The sequence below is a fragment of the Rhinatrema bivittatum genome, chromosome 7 (genome assembly GCF_901001135.1).
Source record: "Rhinatrema bivittatum chromosome 7, aRhiBiv1.1, whole genome shotgun sequence".
NCBI lineage: Eukaryota > Metazoa > Chordata > Amphibia > Gymnophiona > Rhinatrematidae > Rhinatrema > Rhinatrema bivittatum.
The window spans coordinates 76,362,227-76,381,758 of record NC_042621.1 but is presented as its reverse complement, the minus strand read 5'-3'; the positions used below and the strand labels follow the sequence as shown (position 1 = coordinate 76,381,758).

Below are 19,532 nucleotides of genomic sequence, written 5' to 3'. Positions count from 1 at the left end.
GCAAATACTAATTAATGGATACAATTCACAGCTGATTAGCTGTAGTTTCTTCAGTAATTACATTCGCTTGCTAAACTGTTCAGAAGAGGATTTCAAACTCAGTTCTTATTGCACTTGAAGCTTAATTTGTTTTTTTTTTTTTTTAATAGTTTAGGTCCTTAAGATAATAGCCATTTTATTTTCCTTTGTTGTTGTAGGTACTATCAGATAATAAGTGAGTTTAATCTTAAAAATACTAATAATGAGTTGTTTGCTTTAAATGGGTTTCTAATGATAAATAAAAAATTGATGCTGTGTTTACAGATTTCAGCAATTCCCTTTAACTCCTACCCACAGTGCAATATACTGAATTAAATATTAAAGTATACAACAATAATAATTAACTAGGATACAGATATCAGCAGTGCCTGGAGAGCTTTTCTTATTTTATAACCTTTATTTTATAACCTTCATTATTTCTTAAAATGTATGCTGTTCTTCATTACAGCAACTTTGACATAGTGTGAAATTTCATAGTGTTTTCCCTAGAAATGCAATGGCTTTTAAATCATAAATATTTCTAGTTTGCACTGGAAGAAGTTTCTGTAAAAGGAACGCCATTTCTTCCTGAACCCTATACAATAAATTCTGCATGAAAAAATATATTAAAATGGTACTGTCTATTGCACTGCATGGGGAAAAACCTAAATGGAAGACTCAGTTGTGATGCATAGTAGGAGATGTAGTACCTCTCTAAAAAGAGTTGGACTGCATTATCTTTTTCTTATTTTCTTGCTTTAGTGATTTGCTGTGCTCCTCATCACTGAATGCCTAATAGCAGTATATGTAATACTATTAAGAGAAACAGGAGAAGGGGGAGAGCTAATTTGGTTGACCCAATGATCCTGTAGTAGACGTTTACGTTCTCTGTATGTAAGCATGATCAATAGTCCACACAGGTGGTTGGCACCATGCAGTGATGCAGAGATGGAGATTTTAGGAAGCTCTAGAAAAGTCTAGAAGGCTTTATTTGACGTGCATTGGGCTTCCTGCCCTACTGCTGCTGTATGGAGCCCACCTCAGTCTTTTTTTGTAGGAAAACCTGATAGGATGCATTTTACCTCAGATTTTATGCTGAGATTTTCAGCCTCATTAATCTTCCTCCTCCTCATATCCTTATTTTATTATTTTTTCAACAACAGGTGCTGAGCCCCAGAGCCTGTCTATTTTATCCTGGTGAGGCCTATTCAGCGACCTAGGTAGGCTTTTCTATTTTCATCACAAATACAACCAGCAACTTTTCAGTGCTCAACATGCAATTGGAAGGTGTTCATTATTAACCATCATAGAGATAAGATTTTGGGGCCTTAAGTGTGATGTCCCTAATTGAAACATCTTTTCCTAGGGTCTTCAAGTTTCAAAGAGTGAAGCTTCTTGACCTCTTTGGTATGGCACCAAAGCCCGAAGCACTTGCATTGGCATTGAAGGCTTTTTGTTATATAAGGACCCCAGAGTCACACTGTCCACTGGCCATTCATCAGCCTTGTCAATTAATTAAGAAGTGGTCCAGGAATAGGGATCCTTCCCGTCCTGCCAGTCAATATGTGAGAGAGATTCCTTTACAGTGAATTTGGCCTCAAGGAAACATGATAATGAGAATCCTGTGAAGTCCTTGATCAGGGAGAATGAGGCTTTATTCACTCCCAAGCAGCTGTGTCTAGAGATGAGCTATCTTATTTCAAAGCTAAGCCACAAGTCTATAGTGATCCATGCCCAGAACTATCAGTATATCCTGCTTGGTTGCCCTATTCTGTCCTCTCCAGCTTTGACATCAGCAACTTTTGAGCAAGATTTGGACCATAGGAACCTTGAGGCGCGCGCTCTCTCAGCCCTTTAAGCATATGGATGTGCCAGCATTGAGTGTGTTGGCTTCATCTGTAGTGTTGATAGAACCGGTCCTCAAGACTTTTGCCAAGTTCAAGCTATCAAAAACTGATATTGAAGCCACAATGCTGTGACTTGACTTTGTTGTACAGTCTTTGTTGACTCATAGCTTGCATGGCTTTGGAAGCTTCTCCAGTAACTCACTGGGCTTTGTTCATGAGGCTATTGCAGTGCATTAGCCTCATGATCAAAAGCCAGTGAGTTACTAGAAAAGCTTCCTAAGCCATGCAAGCTATGAGTCAACAAAGACTGTACAACAAAGTCAAGTCACAGCATTGTGGCTTCAATATATATATATAAGCTATCTATCTATCTAGATATATGAAACTCAACTGTCTCTCATGAGACAGCCCTGAAACTACATACCTGAGAGGTAAAGAGAACATTCTGGCAGACCAGATCAGTTGGATCCAGTATTCCCATGAGTGATCCATGAATCAGATAATAGTGAATAGGATATATCTCAAATGAGGAATGCATCTTCTCTAAATTGGAAGGTCTACATTTTCCGGTCCAGGAGAGAGAGAACTGACTGGCTTCAGATGTCATCTCCCTTCATTGGGAGACCGGTCTTCCATATGCATGTCTTTCAGTAGCCACTTCTGTATAACTCAGAAGAGACCAAGGAATTATCATTCTCCTAACTCTTTTTTTTACCAAGACAGATTTTGTTTCCGCTCCTTCTGTAGTTATTGGGAAACCTGTTCAGTTGATGAATTTTCTAACTCTAATCACAAAGTATTGGGGAACTCTGTTTCATCACAGTATCCATTCTCTGGCACTCATAACCTGGACATTGAGAGCGAAAATGATCCATTCCTTTGATTTCTCTATTGAGGTGCTGCATGCTCTTCTAATTTCCAGGAAGGAATCCACTGGAAGAATTTTGAGGTTTAAATGGAGGAGGTTTGCTATCTGGTGTGCGAGCAAAGCCTTGCATCCCTTCTGTTGCTCCTGCTCAAATACTTTACACATTTCAATGCAATTAATACATATCACCACCATGTAGAGAGAACACCATATTGTTACAAGCTTTAGTAGTTCAGTTTATGCTGGACTTGCTTCAATTGAAGCCTCCCACTAAGCCACTTAGTGTCATGGGACCCCCTAATATGGTACATCTGATGAAAGTTTCTTTTTTCAACCTCCAAGCCCTTGTGAACTCAATATCTGATCTGGAAAGTCATATTTTCTGGTGGTCACTTCAGGAGCAAAGTCAGTTAGCTTCCAGCCCTTTGTGACTTATCCACATTAAACTAAATGTCATCATAATCATATGATGATGCACATTCAGTCCAAGTGCCTGCCTAAGGTGATGCCAGAATGCCACTGTAACCAATTGCCGTCCCAATGTTTTTTCCCCAGGTCCCATGCTCACAGACACGATAAGGTCCTGCACAGTTTAGATTGTGAAAGAGCTGTTGCCTTCTACCTAGAGTGGACCAATTTTCTTAAAAGATCAAGCCATTATTTGGTTTAATTTGATTTAAAACAGGACTTGATTACTTTTATTTAAAATTATCTGTTGATATTACATCCATAATTAAAACATAAACTAGACCATAAAAACTCTAAAATATTAAAGAAAATAGTTTCATGTCAATCCCTTTTAATAGAGATACTACATTTAAATGACCATACCCCTTCTAAAGCACTTCAGTGCTCTGATTCCATGCATTCCTTAAAGGCCTGTTTAAATAACCAGGTTTTCAATTTTTTAAAATTTTTTCATCTGCCATCGTGCAGAGAGACTGTGGCATTGGTGATCTATAGAATGGGACTGACTGTATTGTGAGAATTGATAGTAAAACCTTGCTTTGCTGGTCCTTAGCAACACGATGGCGTATATACATGGAGCCAAGTGCCTAACGGCTTGAGTCTGTTTTATAAATGATCTGCTCTTATTATTTTGGTTAAAACCTTGTAACGAACCCTGAATGACACCAGGAGCCATCCAAGTGCAGTTTGCACCAGATTGGGGTGATGGGATCGTATTTTCCTGTTCCAGTTAAGACTCTAGCCGTGGAATTTTGCAGTGGCTGCAGAGAACGAACAGTTCTTGCAGGAATCTTCAGTAAAAACAAGAATTCAAATCGATTTCTGAAAACACGAGGATACTTGTATCCGAACATACCGAGGTTAATATTTAAAAGCCATTTAGATGGATAACTCACAAATTATCTGTTTAAATGACAAGTTTTGCCATATTCAGCCACTTATCCAGATGATAAAGAGGCGTCCTGGGGGCATCCCACGCCGTGACAAACGTTATCCAGCTAACGTGGCTGAATTTCATTTATATCAGGCTAATTTATCCAGATAACTTTTAGATCTGCTTCAGAGCAGTTTAAAGTTATCCAGTCTTGTATGGCTGGAGAATCCGGATATCTTCAGATATCAGATTTAGTAGCACTGGACTCCCTCCCCTCCCCACCCCCCCCCCCAAAAAAAAAAGTACAAGAGATCTGTGCAAAATTCTCACTCTTCTCTCCTGCAAATTTAATATTTGGCCTAGTGATCCTTCCCCCCCCCCTCCCAAATCCCTCAAAATAAGATAAAAAAGTGGCGGGTTGCAGCTCGGGACCACCCCACCCTTTAATTGGGCTTTGCTGCATCCCTCCTATCCAACCGGACTCCCACCCCCATCCACCCCGTCTTAATAAAATATCGAGCATCTCTGGAAGCATAAACGACCCACAGCTTTGGCAGCCTAATTTAAATAAATTAGAAATGGGTAGGGGTGGGAGAAGCAGGCCTAACCTGTGACCCACCATGCTTGTATCTTATTTTCTGAGGGTTTCTTGGGTGGAAGGGTGCAAGGCCCAATAGGCCAAATATTAAATTTTGCAGGAGGGAAAAGTGAGAATCATTTGCAGGTCCCTTGTATTTATTTATTTATTTTTTGTCAGCGTTATTTAATCGTATATCTTACGAAGATATCTGGTTGGTTAACTAGTTATCCAGCTAAACAACCCCAGCTAACAATATCTAACCGGCAATATTCAGACATAACCGGTTAGGTTTTTCAGCTACCCTGCTATAATGTAGCCAGATAACTTTATGCAAGTATATTCAGTTTGAACTTTATCCCACTGAATATACGGAACAAATTATCCAGCTAACTTGTCCATTAAACCGCCTTACTGAATACGATTCCCACCATTTTTAATTGGGTAGAAACTTGCATCTCTCTTTGTTATTCCTAAGCAGGTCTGACTATAGAATTGCATTTCAGTGCTCCTAATGTCAGAGGGCAACCAATGGAGCCATGGTTCTAAGATCAACTTCTATTGAATGGGTTTTGTCCACAAATTTACTTCCCACTATTATTTGAGCAGTTAATCACGATGCAACTGTAGGTTGGTCAGTCTGTCTTTTGGGATATCTTTGAGGGGTAGGATAAAACACCTTCACCTCTTGTACTCCTTTTTATTATTTTGTTTTGTCTTCTATTTAAAATAAATAAATACGTGTGTGTGTGTGTACATAAAGAGGTCTTACCCACTCTTGGGAGAATTCTGCGCAACATAGAATCTGTACAGAATTCCCCTTCTGTGCTAAATTCTTATATTTAGTGCAGAATTTGGACATGCCCGGCATGCTGAGTGTGGAACTCACCCCACTCACAGCCAACGATTGTGGGAGGCCTGGCAAGCCATGAGTGGCTGAAGATTGTGGGAAGCCCAGTGGGCTGCGAGCAGAGCCTTTCCTGCTTGTGGCTGAAGACACTGAAGAACGAGGCCTGGACAGCCGCAGGTGGGAGTCCATGCCCCTTGAAGCTGAAGATGGCGAGGGCCAGAATGAGAGCAAGTAAGCCTATGTGAAAGAGTGAGGAAGGGTGTGTTTTTGTGTGTGAGGGATTGTGTATATGAGCAAGAAATTGGAAGACTGTGTTGTGTATGAGAGAGGGGGGCAGCTTGTCAGGGGTGTACAAGTGTGTCTGAGAGAAGGTGCCTATGTTGACGGTGTGTGTGTGCGAGAGAGGGAACCTATGTGAGGCAGGGGGTGAGAGACAAAAGGGAGCCTGTGTGAGGATGTGTATGAGAGAGGGGTCTTTTAGATCCTGCTCTTTCAATGTGCAAACATATTAAATCACTGACACAATCCTCATTTTTTAAGTTCAGGTTATTATATAATTTGAAGCCATTACTTGACCTAGATGACTTTCGTACAGTTATTACTCTTTTCCAGCCTTGACTATATTGTAATTCACTTTTTCTTGATCTCCCAGATTGCCTACTTCGTGTACTTCAAATTATTCAAAACTCAGCAGCAAGATTTCTTACTGGCTTCCCCTCCCGCCCTCCTCCTGATCACATAACTCCAGTTTTGGAATCACTATACTGGTTACCTATTACTTATCAAATCCAGTAGAAGCTAGCGGTCATTATTCACGGTCTCCTTTACATTAAATCTCCCCCGATCACAGCTATTTAGAGAATACATACCCCTACAAGAGCCCTGAGATCAGCGAACCAATGCCTGCTTGATGTTCCCTCTCTGAAAGTAGTACATCTCAAGAGACCAGGGAACTGGCCTTTTCTATTGCAAGCCCTTTATTTTGGAATTCCCTGAGTTCAGAACAATTAAAGAGCCCAAATTCTTTGAAAAGGGAGCTAAAAACGTATGTGTGTCGGAAATCCTGTTCAGCTTGATCACGTCAATGATGTCGTCTAGCACAAATTTAAATTTATATTTAAATTAAAATAGGAATTTATGCTTTTATCTCAAGGAGATTTTGTCCTGTTAATCTGTTTTATCTCCTGCCTTTCTAATTTAATTTGCCATATCATTTTATGTATTTTAAATAATATGTACGTTCTTTGTACTCCTCCCTGAGCGTAGGAAGGGCGGGTAACAAATGTTTTAAAAGAAAGAAAGAGAGAGACTCTAGAAGTGGAGGGCTGGGGGTGGAGATAAAGTAGAAGGGGCTGAGCCTGGAGGGGGGAGGAGAGAGAGAGTGGAGATACAGAAGTTGGGACCTGAGTGGGCGATGTCTGGCGAGGGAGAGAGGGTGAAAGGGACACTCTTACAGAGTACTTCTAGGGGAATTCTGCTCAAAACATTTAAAACTCTGCATCTTTGAGTAATAACTTTTCTGCATTACATTTTAAATTAAATTACTCAGATTGTGTTACTTTTACCAATATAAAGTATGCAGAATTTTTGTAGAATTTAAAATTTCTGTGCACAGAATTTTAAAATTGTGTGTGCGAATTTCCCCAGGAGTAGTCTTGCCCCATAAAAATATTGTTGTCCTACCCATTAGCAGTCTGTTATTTTTCGCCTCCTTTTTTTTTTTTTTTGGAAGACACAACCCTTAGCTAAGTGTTTCCCAGCTCTAGCTAGGCAGGTTTTCAGGATCGCCACAATGAATATGCCTGAGAGAAGTTTGTATCCAATGGAGAATCCAGTGTATGCAAATTTATTTTATGCATATTCATTAGGGATATCCTGAAAACCAAACTAGTTAGGTGTGCCTCCAGGATAAGGTGGTGAAACACTGCCTCAGCTAGCAATTCCTACTTGCCTGGCTGATTAATTCTACGTGTCTATGGAGAAAACAAAGTTGCCTACCTGTAGCAGGTATCTTCTCTGGTCAGGACAATCGGCCACAAATGCCACCTCCCCTTTTTTGATGGCTTCATAAGCTTTTATAGAGGAATTTGTACTGCTGTGCAATGGTGTCGGGGCACAAATCCTGCAGCTTTCTAAGAAACGTTCCATGTCAGTGTTGGTTGGGTGAAGTCACACACTTGGGTAGCTAATTGTCCCGCTGTTTACGGAGAAAGCATCTTAAAGTAAACATGTTAGTTTTCCCCCACACGGTCACCACCTATCATCTGGTCATAAGCCAATCCTGTTTTTCAAGCCCTAAAACTAATACTTTGAACTAGGAATTACAAAAAAAACCCAAAGAAAAACCAGGACTGACTTGCTTGTTTCTTGTGACTTGGTGCCAGGTAGTCACACTCAGTCCTGATGGGCCTTGGATCTGAACAGGGCCCATTGACAGAGGATATGAGCAATGCAGGAACAGCAGTCAGCTCACAGAAGGGGAGGTAGTCTTGGGCTGTAGTGTGATACCTCTTGACTGGATTCTGAAAGCCCTGGATTCAAGAATCCATCATTTGCTTACATGTGAGTTATGTATCAAGATGGGGGGGGGAGAGAAGGTCACGTCAAGCAATTGTTTCTCAATCTCTATCCCCCACCCCCATTTCTTTACCGAATACCGCAGTGTTTCCCATGCCTCTCCTGGTGGCACACCTAACCAATCGGGTTTTCAGCATAGATGCTTAGATTTGCACACCCTGGGAGGGTCTCCAATCTATCTCATGCATATTCATCGTGGCAATCCTTAAAAACCCCACTGGACAGGTGGTGCCTTCAGAGAGGTCCGGAAACTACTGGCGTTTGGGTTGGTTTGAAACAAATTCAGGAGAACAGAGGATGCTTATCCGGTCAGGAAAAAAAAAAATGGAAAGAATTTGCTGTTAACTGGTAGAGCTGAACTTCCCAATATTGATCCTGTCTTGGAGCACACTATTAATTCCATGTTATAGACACCTATACAGCAGCGGTCAATTAGGTGGATGCTAATGATAGTCTGTATTCATTATTGACCACTTAAAAGCGCTAAAAGGATTGGAACTGAAAACAAAGTTTTTTTCTAAATGTTTATAAGAACAGAAGGATAACGCAAATACATTACGTTGACTAATATAATTTTTGTAGTAATTTCAGGCTTATTTTGCAGCTGCAGAATAGCTTTTGCATCCCACTTTTTTACATTTTTCTGAAATGCTGCTTCTGTGGCTAACTGATAAACCCAGAATGTCGTTACTATGCAATCGGGAGCAGAAACATATCAAAACTTAAGATTGAAAATAGATTTGTTTTTCTTTTCAGTTTGGAAGTAATAACAGCTACATGAACATGGCAGAAGCAAATACTGCGTTTCTTGCCGCAAATGAGGTACGTGCGCTTTTATCCTTATTCGCACTCGGCTGCTTTCTTGGATAATTTAGTAGACTTTCAGTGGATAAATGAGAGTGAAACACTGAATTTGAATGTAGTTTTTATGGAGCACAAAATAAAGACTTTAATGGGAAAGAAAATAACCCGACGGCTCTCTATTACTAGTCAATTTAGTTGCCTATAAGGCTGTTACTTACATAGCATGTCAATGGAAACAAATCTGTCATTGAAAAAATGACTTGAATAGGAAGAGAAGAATAAAAGGCTTCTATATTTTTAACACTATTCTTTCTTTGTAATAATAGACATCGGTGGTTAATGTACTCATTTTAGGTATGCCCCTGTAAAAAAAAAAAAAAAAAAAAATGTTTCTTCTTATATTTCTGATATGTTAAGATTTTATTCTTCTCTCCCCCTCCCCAAACAGCCTAGTTTAGGGGATAAGGGATGTGCCAATCAGCATATTCTTTCCAGTATCTTGGAACATGGCTTGGGGAGAGACTGACTGGTTTACGGAAATTATGTATTTATTCTATTGCCAACCAAACACTGCCAGCAAAGGGGTACAGAGAGGAGAGGGGAGGCATGACAGAAACAGTGTTCTGGTTTTTACATGGACACTCAATCACTTTTTTTGTAATGTCAACACATCCAGTGATTAAAGTATTGGCTTCTGTTTGCAGATGTTTGAATAATTCAAGGTTCTACTCAAACAAGGTAATTTCCGCCTAGTTTGATGTAATTTTCAGATTTTCCCCAGCTCCATAGGGAAAATGTGTCCAAGCTTTCCCAGGGAAAATCTGAATCAGATCTTTCAGGCCTCCTGACCACTGCCATTGCTCTGTCTTCCCATTCCAATTACTCTCACTCCTCCACCAGCAGTGCTATCCCTCCATCCTCAGCCACTACCACATCACATCCATCTTCTCCATCCTCTGCTTCTTTTCTGGTTTCTGTCTTCTTCAAAGTTTTAGGAAGGAAGAGAAAGATTGTAACGAAGGAGTAAGAAAGTAGGAGACACACAAGGAGGAGCAGGAAGAGATGGGATGAGGCTGAGATGTGTAGTGGGGGGTAGGGCAAGGCTAGACAATGTCAGCAAAGTATTGAAGGCAGGAGGGAGGAGGAGGGCTTGGTGGCATCAGTGTGGTGAGATGAGGGTTTGGCATGTGATGAAGTGAGGGGGAGTGGACAGGGCTTTGTGTCATCATGGAAAGATGTGAGGCTATGAGGTATTAGTTTAGGATGGGACACGACTCAACCATGTATGTGAGGATGGAAGAGAGAGCCTGATTACTAGTGATGACTCTGGGTGGGGAACCGTCTGAGAGGTATCAACAGAAGGGGTTGGTAGGAGGCAGAGGTTGGAGTGGAACTTGGCAGGAACCACCTTCAAAATATTGCACTATTGAAACAAGACCAATGCAGTACATTCTGTTGATCACTCTGGTGGGTCCCAGAACAATAAAATCTCAAACCCCTCTAGGATGCAAACTAGAGAGGAAATGAGACAAATTGCCACTTGAGGAGGACAAGATAAATGCAGATCCTACATGGCAATTTATCGTGAAGCCATATTACCCACCGAAAAACAGTACTACTTCCAAGCCATCAATCAGGCTGCAGAGTTAACTATTCCAAACAGTAAAAAAGAAAAAACCTACTACAAATTCCTCTACAACAGAATCAAGCTCCTTTATCAACTTTAAGATGCAAAGACTCTGCCTCTTCAAGTACAAAATTATAGGACTCCTCCACTCTTCAGAATAACCCAGCAATCCCTTCTCTCTCTGGTCAAAGAAATGCCCTCCACCAACCCAGTCAACTGAGATTTTTTTAATCTTATGACAGAAGGATATCTTGGAAAGATAATACAAGGGATGCATCCAGCAGCCTGCTCCTAGTAGGGATGTGCAGAGGGACGCCATATGTTGCATTCGGGATTTGTATTCGTCGGGGGGGCAGATACGTTGCATTCGGCAAGGGGGGCCCCTGATATGTACATGCGTTAATTCTTATTCGTTTCCCGGCTAAAATTGAATTAAGTACAACCCCCCACCCTCCTGACCCCCCCCCCTCCTGACCCCCCCCCCCATGTCACAGGGGCTACTGTCACATGGTAGGAGTAATGGATGGCCGGCACAAGATGGCGCTGGCCATCCATTGCTCCTACGATGTGACAGGGGCTGACCAATGGCACCGGTAGCCCCTGTGACATAGTAGGTCAAAGGCTATCGGCGCCATTTTGAATACCGGCAGCCGAGGGTGTGCGTGCAGGAGATGGCTCCCGGACCCCCTGCTGGATCACCAGGGAGTTTTGGTAAGTCTTGGGGGGGGGGTCAGGAGGGTGGGGGTTTGTTTAAATTGGATCCTTTAGATGGCCGAATAATTAAGCGATTTGTTGTATTCGTGGGGAATCGCGATACGTTTCGCTTCCCCACGAATACAACGAATATGGCCCTATACGTTGCGGATTACAAATATGTAGGAAACGAATGCACACCCCTAGCTCCTAGATCCCTGTCTCTCAAATCTAGTGAAGTTGGTAAGCATTGCAAAAGCCTTACAGGATCAGCATCCAAAATTTTCAATTCTTCCCTTTTAGAGGGCCTGATGCTATCCATTTTGAAAACCTGTGGTACAAGCTTTACGTAAAAAGACCATCCTTGACCAGGATAAACTAGAAAACTATTTTTGTGTCTTGTATTCCCCTTTCCTGGGAAAATTGATAGAACAAGTTATGTGACCAGCTAAATTGGTAAGATCCTTGCCAGTTTGGCTTCAGACCCAGTTATGAGACAGAAATAGGGCTCATTTCCCTACTAGATGATACTCACAGGAACCTGTGCTAAAGGCCTTACCTCAGTACTGATACTAAGACTTCTTAGCTGCATTTGACACAATCAACCATCCTTTCATACTACGATGACTAGAAGAAGATGGCATCAGCGGCAAAATGCTAGCCTGGTTCAAATCATATTTATCAGAAAGGTAGCAATTTGTTCAGTTTGCTGGGTTCCTGCTCTTGACCCTAGACCCTAACCTGTGGGGGCTCCACATGGATCCATTCTGTCCCCTGTTCTCTTCAATATTTACCTCAAGCTACTAGTTCAGCTTATTTGGTTCTTAAACTTAAAATTCTATATCTATGCAGATGATTTGCAGCTCCTCATACCTATAGAACCAGACATATATTCAGTGGCAAGAAAACTATCTGCAACCCTTACAACTATATAAAGACTTGGCAACAAACAATTAGTTATGCCTGAATACGAGCAAAACAGAGTTTCTGAGGGTATGAAAAGCAAATGGCCAAGTCTCCAACATGAGAATTTCCTTTGGGAACCATTAACTCCTCTTAAAATCACAGGTATATAACCTTGGAATCTGCCTGGATTTGGAGTTATCCAAGCAATTTTCAAAAACTGCCACTACCTTCTACAATGACTATATAAACTTTCACCATATGTTGAAAAGCTGAGTCTGACCACATTATCACATTGCGGAGATTAATGTATCATTTACAGTGTTACTTTTTACATCAATGGTGAAAGCTGACCACATATTTTTCATATCTATTATAGTGTAGATAATATGTGGTATTTTTGCATTGTTCATGCTTTTTGTATCTGATTCCTTTTCTTGATGACATGATGTATGACAAATGTTTTCTTTTTTGAGATGATGGTATGTATTTAATGTATGAATGGGAATGAATGTGATGTGTGGTGTACATGGAGGTTAGGTATCTGTGTATTATTGATGTTATATTTTGGAAATATAGACTCATTTATTTCATCTGTGCCTCTTAATGCCTTTGTACTAATACTTATCCTGCTATTGACATTATCTACATAAGTTTAAATGTATTTATAGCCATGCTTATCCCCATCTGATGAATTTCATCAATTCCTTTATTCAGCACATACCTTAGAAAGTACTCTGACTGGGGAACTACTCTTCCAGCATATTATGTACTATGGGGATAATATTCAAAAGGATTTGCATACTCAGAACTGGGTTTCCCTGTACGTACCAGGATCAGCCCAGACTGCTGGGTTATGTCTCCCTTCCAGCAGATGGAGCCAGAGAAAAGCTGAAAAGCACCCCCTAGATATACCGGTGTGCCACCTGCGATCCTTCAGAATTTCTCTGGCTCCAGCAGATGACGGAAAGCATAACCTGCGGTCCTCTTCCTTGTCAAATTCCGTGATAATCCTGTACATTGGGAAAGGTTTGGCATTTGAGATATCCCTTAGACCTTTGGCTAGATCAATCTTGATTTAAAAAAAAAATCTATATAAATAATAATAAATCCTGTCAGGAAAGGCAAGTGTACTGATAGCGTCCTGAAGGGCAGTGCCTTAATGCCTTTGTACCCGGAGATTGTGTCCCTGCCTGGTGAGCTGGGGGGAGTATTTACCGGTGGGCTGGTCACTCCCACCCCCCCCCCCTTCTATACAAGCCCAGAGACGATATAATTCCTCTGGTGGGTGCTAGCTTGTGCTAAGGTATCAAGGAGGTGTTTCCCCTGCTTGGTGGCTGATTAAAAAAAAGAAGAAAAGAACTGTTTCAAAAAAGGGCACATTTAAAAGGGTATTCAGACCTTTTCTTCGGCCCTAGCCTGCCGTAGTCTCCCAGGCCTCCAGAGGGGATGGATTACTTCACCCAGTTGCCTTTCATTTTTTCGCGCGCTTTTAATGCCGGGTGGGTCGAGTTGCAAGGTGGGGCCTTCGCAGATGCCGATTTCTCGGTGGGGTTTTTCTTTTCCCTGCCGCGGCGGCTAGAGGAGCGATCAGGCAGCTCGCAGGCAGAGGCCTGTCCCGTCCCTGCACGGTGCGGGTGCGGCGGCCATCTTGCCTGCTCCGGGTTCTGAAGCTGCACAAGAATGGGAGGAGATCTCCCTTCTCTCTCCCCGCCGTCTTTGAGCCCTCAACGGCCCCGCGATTAGCAGCAAGATGCAGACCCTCCCTAGTTTTTGCCTCATGGAGGGGGGGGGACACACCTTACTTAAGCAGCACCCATTTTCGTCCCAATTTTTTCTTTCTACTACATGACGTATAATATGCAAGCTGAGGCTGACTGGGACGCACAGTATCCTGCCCCAGCTAAACAATTTAGACCGGCTGCAGACCCGGGAAAAGCTGGGCCTCGGCTCCCCAACTCAGTTCCGGAATGGGGGGGGGGGTCCCATGTCCTCCATGTCTTCGGATCCAGCGATGCGGGAACAGTAGCTTTTTTGCCTTCCCCATGGGGGAAAGAGGAGCTGGGTGCAGGGGGGGAGAGGTGGTCCAGTCCTTTCCCGTGGAGACCCCTGACAAGTTTCATGCCTAAGGCCTCTGGTCAGAGAAGTAAAATTCCTCGGTCACTTCAGGCCCCTGGGAAGTCTCATGCCTCAGGTTCCTCTGTCACTTAAGACTCCTATGAACTTTCATGTCTCGGGTCTCTTGTCACTGGTCTCTTACTGTCAGAGAAGTAAAATTCCTCTGTCACTTTAAGCTGTCTTGGGGGCGAGAGGAAAAGGTTTTACTTTTTATTAATCAGTACCCTGTACAAGGACCGGCAGCTTACGGGGGAAGGAGCGGAGAGCAATTTTCTCTCTCTCCTGCTCGCAGCAGCCGGGCACAGAACGACTTGGCTGTTCCCACGGCAACTCCTCTCCCTCCCTCCCGATGCCTCAATCACCATTTTGTATCTACATGTGGAGAGCAGGCCTCCTGCTCTCCACATGTGGATACATGGGATATTAGTTCATCCCTGCCTGGACAACTGGCTCATTCGAGCGAAATCGAAATAGCCTTGCAAGGTTGCAGTGTAGTTGGTGTTGCACAGTCTACATTTGCTAGGCTGGGTCATCAATTACGCCAAGAGCCAGATGTTGGAATTTCAGGGAGCACGTGGAATTTCTCAGAGCACGTTTCGACACATCTGAGGGCAAAGTTTCCCTGCCTCTGGTGAGGATGGAGAAGTTCATGGCTCAAGTTTGCCGTCTGTTGGTCCTTCCTTTGCCCAAGGTGTGGGACTATTTACAAGTTCTTGGTTCTGTGGCGTCTACCCTGGAGTTGGTTCCTTGGGCCTTTGCTCATATGAGACCTTTCCAGAAGGCTTTGCTTTCCTGTTGGGATCCCAAGTCAGAAGAATTCTATCTGCCCTTGCCGTTACTGGATCCCACCAGGGCCAGCCTAGATGGGTGATTGGTCCTGGATCATTTGCTTCATGGTGTGGACCTGGAAAGTCCCCAGTGGTTAATTGTGACAACGGATGCCAGCCTGACCGGTTCAGGGGCGGTCTGTCCATCCTGCTCAGCACAAGGTCAGTGGACACTTCAGCAGGCCAAGTGGTCCATAAATTGGTTGAAAACCAGGGCGGTTTGGCTAGCGCTGCACCAATTTCTCCCGCTAGTCCGGCACCAGGTGGTGCAGATTCTATCCGACAATGCGGCCACTGTGACTTACATAAACCGTCAAAGGGGTACAAAGAGTCGGCCTGTAGCCTCCGAGGTAGACAAGTTCATGGCCTGGACAGAATGCAATCTGACCCGCATAATGGCATCTCATAAAGCTGGAGTAGACAACGCCCAGGCGGACTTCTTCAGCCAACAGTGGCTAGATCCCGGCAACATTGACTGGACTTGATAGCGACTCGGCTGAATGCCAAAGCTGCTCGTTTCTTCAGTCGCAGAAGGGAGCATGGATCGGAATGGGTGGATGCCCTGGTTCTTCCATGGCCTCCCGACATTCTCCTCTACGTGTTTCCTCCTTGGCCGTTGGTGGGAAAGGTTTTAAGGCGAATAGAATCCCACAGGGGACTGGTTACTTTTGTGGCGTTTGGCGTGGCCGAGAAGGCCATAGGTCGTGGATCTGATCGACCTAGCGGTAGAGGGCCCTTTGTTTCTGGGTCACCTACCGAATTTACTGTGACAGTCCAGTATATTTCGATCAGGCAGATCGTTTTTGTCTAGCGGCTTGGCTTCTGAGAGGAGGCAATTGAGAAAGAAAGGCTATCCAGAGGCAGTGATTATCACCCTTCTGCATGCATGAAAGCCATCTAGTTCTCTCTCCTATGTTCAGATGTGGAAAGTGTTTGATGCCTGGTGCAGTGGGTTGAAGGTGTCCCCATGGTAGGCCACGATAGTACACATTCTTACCTTCTTACAGGACGGCTTGAAGAAAGGTTTGGCATACAGTTCACTCCGGGTCCCGGTGGTGGCATTAGGCTGCTTACGTGGTAAGATGGAGGGTACCTCCATTGCTGGACATCCGGATGTTGCTCGTTTTTTGAGGGGAACTAAACATTTACACCCGCTGGTGCAGGCAGTTTGTCCTTCATGGAGTTTGAATTTGGTGCTCCGTGGACTTTGCATTTCTCCTTTTGAGCCTATCAAGCGGGCCACGTTGAAGGATTTACCTCTTACGACTGTGCTTCTCGTGGCTATCTGTTCGGCCAGACGCGTTCAGGAACTTCATGCATAGTCATGTAGAGAACCATTCTTACGCATATCGGATTCTGGAGTTTCGATTCAGACTGTGCCTTCTTTTCTGCCAAAGGTGGTCTCGGCGTTCCACGTCAACCAGTCTGTTGCGTTACCAGCCTTTCCAGAGGTGGATAAGAGTTCTCCTCAGGGCCAGGATATGAGGAAGTTGGGCGTACGATGGATTCTCCTGCAATATTTGGAGGTGACTAATGCCTTTTGACTGATCATATTTTTGTCTTATGGAGCGGTCCAAAGAAAGGGTGTAAGGCTTCTAAGACTACCATTGCCCGATGGCTAAAGGACGCTATTGCTTCAACATACATATGTCATGGGCGACAAGTGCCATATGGTCTTGTCTCATTCTATCAGATCGCAAGCGGCGTGAGCAGAGAGCCAATGTGTATCGCCTTAAGAAATCTGCAGGGCAGCTACTTGGAAGTCTTTGCACATGTTTGCTAAGCATTATCGTTTGGATGTCCAAGCTCTGGATGTGGATTCCTTTGGCAGCAGTGTGCTTAGAACAGGACTCTCGAGGTCCCATCCCATTTACGGCAACTTGGGTACATCCCAGCAGTCTGGACTGATCCTGGTACATTCAGGGAAAGGAAAATTGGTTCTTACCTGCTAATTTTCATTCCTGTAGTACCAAGGATCAGTCCAGATGCCCGCCCAGAGATATATTGTCCAGGAGAGTCTTCTGGTTTTCAATTACAGGTTTTGGCATCTTTGAAGTCTCGCATGAGCACTTATACATAGTTTTCGCTGGTTATTGTTTTATTAAAAAAAATATATATATATATTTATTTTTAATAAAAAATAAGTAGGGAAGGTTTTTTCCTTGATCTAGTCATTGGTTATTAAATTTTACTTCATTCTGCTTTGATATTGACTATACTGAAGTATCACAGGTGGCACACCGGTATATCTATGGGGTGCTTTTCAGCTTTTCTCTGGCTCCATCTGCTGGAAGGGAGACATAACCCAGCAGTCTGGACTGATCCTTGGTACTACAGGAACGAAAATTAGCAGGTAAGAACCAATTTTCCTTTTATGCATAAATGGGCTTTTGAAAATTGCTACAATATATGCAACATTTAGAAGTGAAAATTCTTTTGAAAATTACCCCTAAATTCCACAATTGTTGTAATTGATGTACCAATATATCTGTTGTACCAATCTATTAAAACTTTATTTACCTAATTTACCCAACCCTTGGTGAAATTTCTCCTGCTGTATTAGTCTACTATAATGTTATTTACCTTCTGTATACCGCCTTGGGTGAAAATTTACTTTCTAAAAAGCAATAAACAGATGTTCATCAAACCTTTTCAAATAACCTTTATTTTCTTTTTGCACCAGGAGTTTCCTCCTCCTCTTTTGGACTTCTAGCTCAATTAGGTTCATTCTTTGTTGGGACTACGGCACCTTGATCCTTCACAACTACTCAGTTTTATCCCCTAATCTTTATTAGAGATGAGCTTCGTTATTCTGGGTCGGGTTTCGGTTCGGGCGCTTCGTGGGAAAACTCATTTTCCAACGGATTGTTTTTTGCCAAAAACTAAACTGGAACCTGAACCCGGAACCAGAAAAACGAATAAAAAAACCCCACGAATCGGGGAAAAAAAAAAACACCCCAACCCTTAAATTTAACTTTCTTACCACCCCCCCCCCCACCATCCCGATCCCTCCCCAAGACTTGCTAAAAGTCCCTGGTGGTCCAGCGGGGTCCCGCGAGCGATCTCTCCCTCCATGCTGTCGGGCCTGCTATGACTCAAAATGGCACAGATAGCCTTGTTCTTACGATGTCACAGGGGCTACCAGTGCCATTGGTCAGCCCCGTCACATGCTCCTACCATGTCTTCAGGAGGTCAGGAGTCAGCTGTCCATTGCTCCTACCATATGACAGGGGATGACCAATGGCACCGTAGCCCCTGTGACATCGTAAGGGCAAGGCTATTGGCGCCATTTTGAATACTGGCAGCCGACTGCCCGAGTGCAGATCGCTCCGGACCTCCAGGGACTCTTGGCAAGTCTTAGGGGGGACTCCTGACCTCCCGATAGCCTTGCCCTTATGATGTCACAGGGGCTACCGGTGCCATTGGTCAGCCCCTGTCACATGCTCCTACCATGAGCAGAAGCCCAGTCCAAGATCACTCCCATGTCTTCCGCAAGGCAGTGCACTGCACTTACCCCTAACCCAGCCCCAGTTCCATGTACCATCTAATATTTTCCCAGGTTTGTTGAATTGCTCATGAATTTTTTTTAATTTTTTTTTTAAGAAGTTCATACTTCTCTGCCTCCTAATGTCATTGCTTCCTCCCTTATCTGCTCAATCAACAATTACCACTAGAGGAAGCAGAATGAAAAAGAAAAAAAAATATTATCTAGTGAAGTCTAATTGTTGAATCACATAAGACACAGTACGTTTTTTAGAAATGCATTTCCCTCACACAGTAGATGTCTCCAAAGAACTTTCAGAACATGTAAGAAAGGTTAGGGAGCCGAGTAGCCTTCGCGTCCAAGGCTAGAAGTGAAATTTCTTCTATCGCAAAATAACTGATACAAAAGGAATTGTATTTAAGAAGATATGTTAAATTAATGTGAAGGCTTGAATTAAAGCTATCATTTTGTAAACCCTTTTCACTGGCCTGTTGTCTCTCTTTACCCAACATGATTGCTCAGATAAGGGAGTATTGTTTTGGCACAGGCTGCAGTGTTATTTGTGATAATGATCACAAACCCCATCTGTAAGGACAACATGATGTTTCATTCTGTAGAATTTCTTTCCTTCATTTGAATCAAACATTGATGAAAGCTCTGCTGCCAGCAGCTGTTCAGAGACAATTTAATTCCAGCTGTGATAATTCACCGTGTCAGACATTGGCTGTTATATGTTGATACAACAGTCGTGCAGATTTGCATTTTTATCAAAAGGAACAAATGTTTTGAACATTTTGGTGCAGATGGCATTCAACCATCTATGCACTCACTTCTGGCATGGAAACTATAGCTATTTAAAAAGTTAAGGTATATGTGATTAATATTATAACACACATTTAAAGGTGCATATTGGTAATAGCAGCAGGCATTTTTTTATTGTACCAGATATGTCATTCAGACTTTGTATCTCAGCTTTAGAAATCTGATCTGCACTGTA

At 42.9% G+C, this 19,532-nt stretch overlaps 1 protein-coding gene across 4 annotated transcripts in view; it reads left to right on the top strand.

Annotated features, from left to right (window-relative positions):
* TOX3 (TOX high mobility group box family member 3) overlaps positions 1-19,532 on the top strand; it is a 286,153-nt gene that overhangs the window by 186,111 nt on the left and 80,510 nt on the right. For 3 of the 4 annotated variants that reach the window (XM_029608537.1, XM_029608536.1, XM_029608538.1), the window contains one exon: positions 8,836-8,901. In XM_029608537.1, coding sequence (XP_029464397.1) covers positions 8,836-8,901 — 66 coding nt within the window. Of the gene's footprint in view, positions 1-1,181; positions 1,239-8,835; positions 8,902-19,532 lie in introns of all 4 variants that reach the window. The other variant, XM_029608539.1, reaches the window with a different exon arrangement.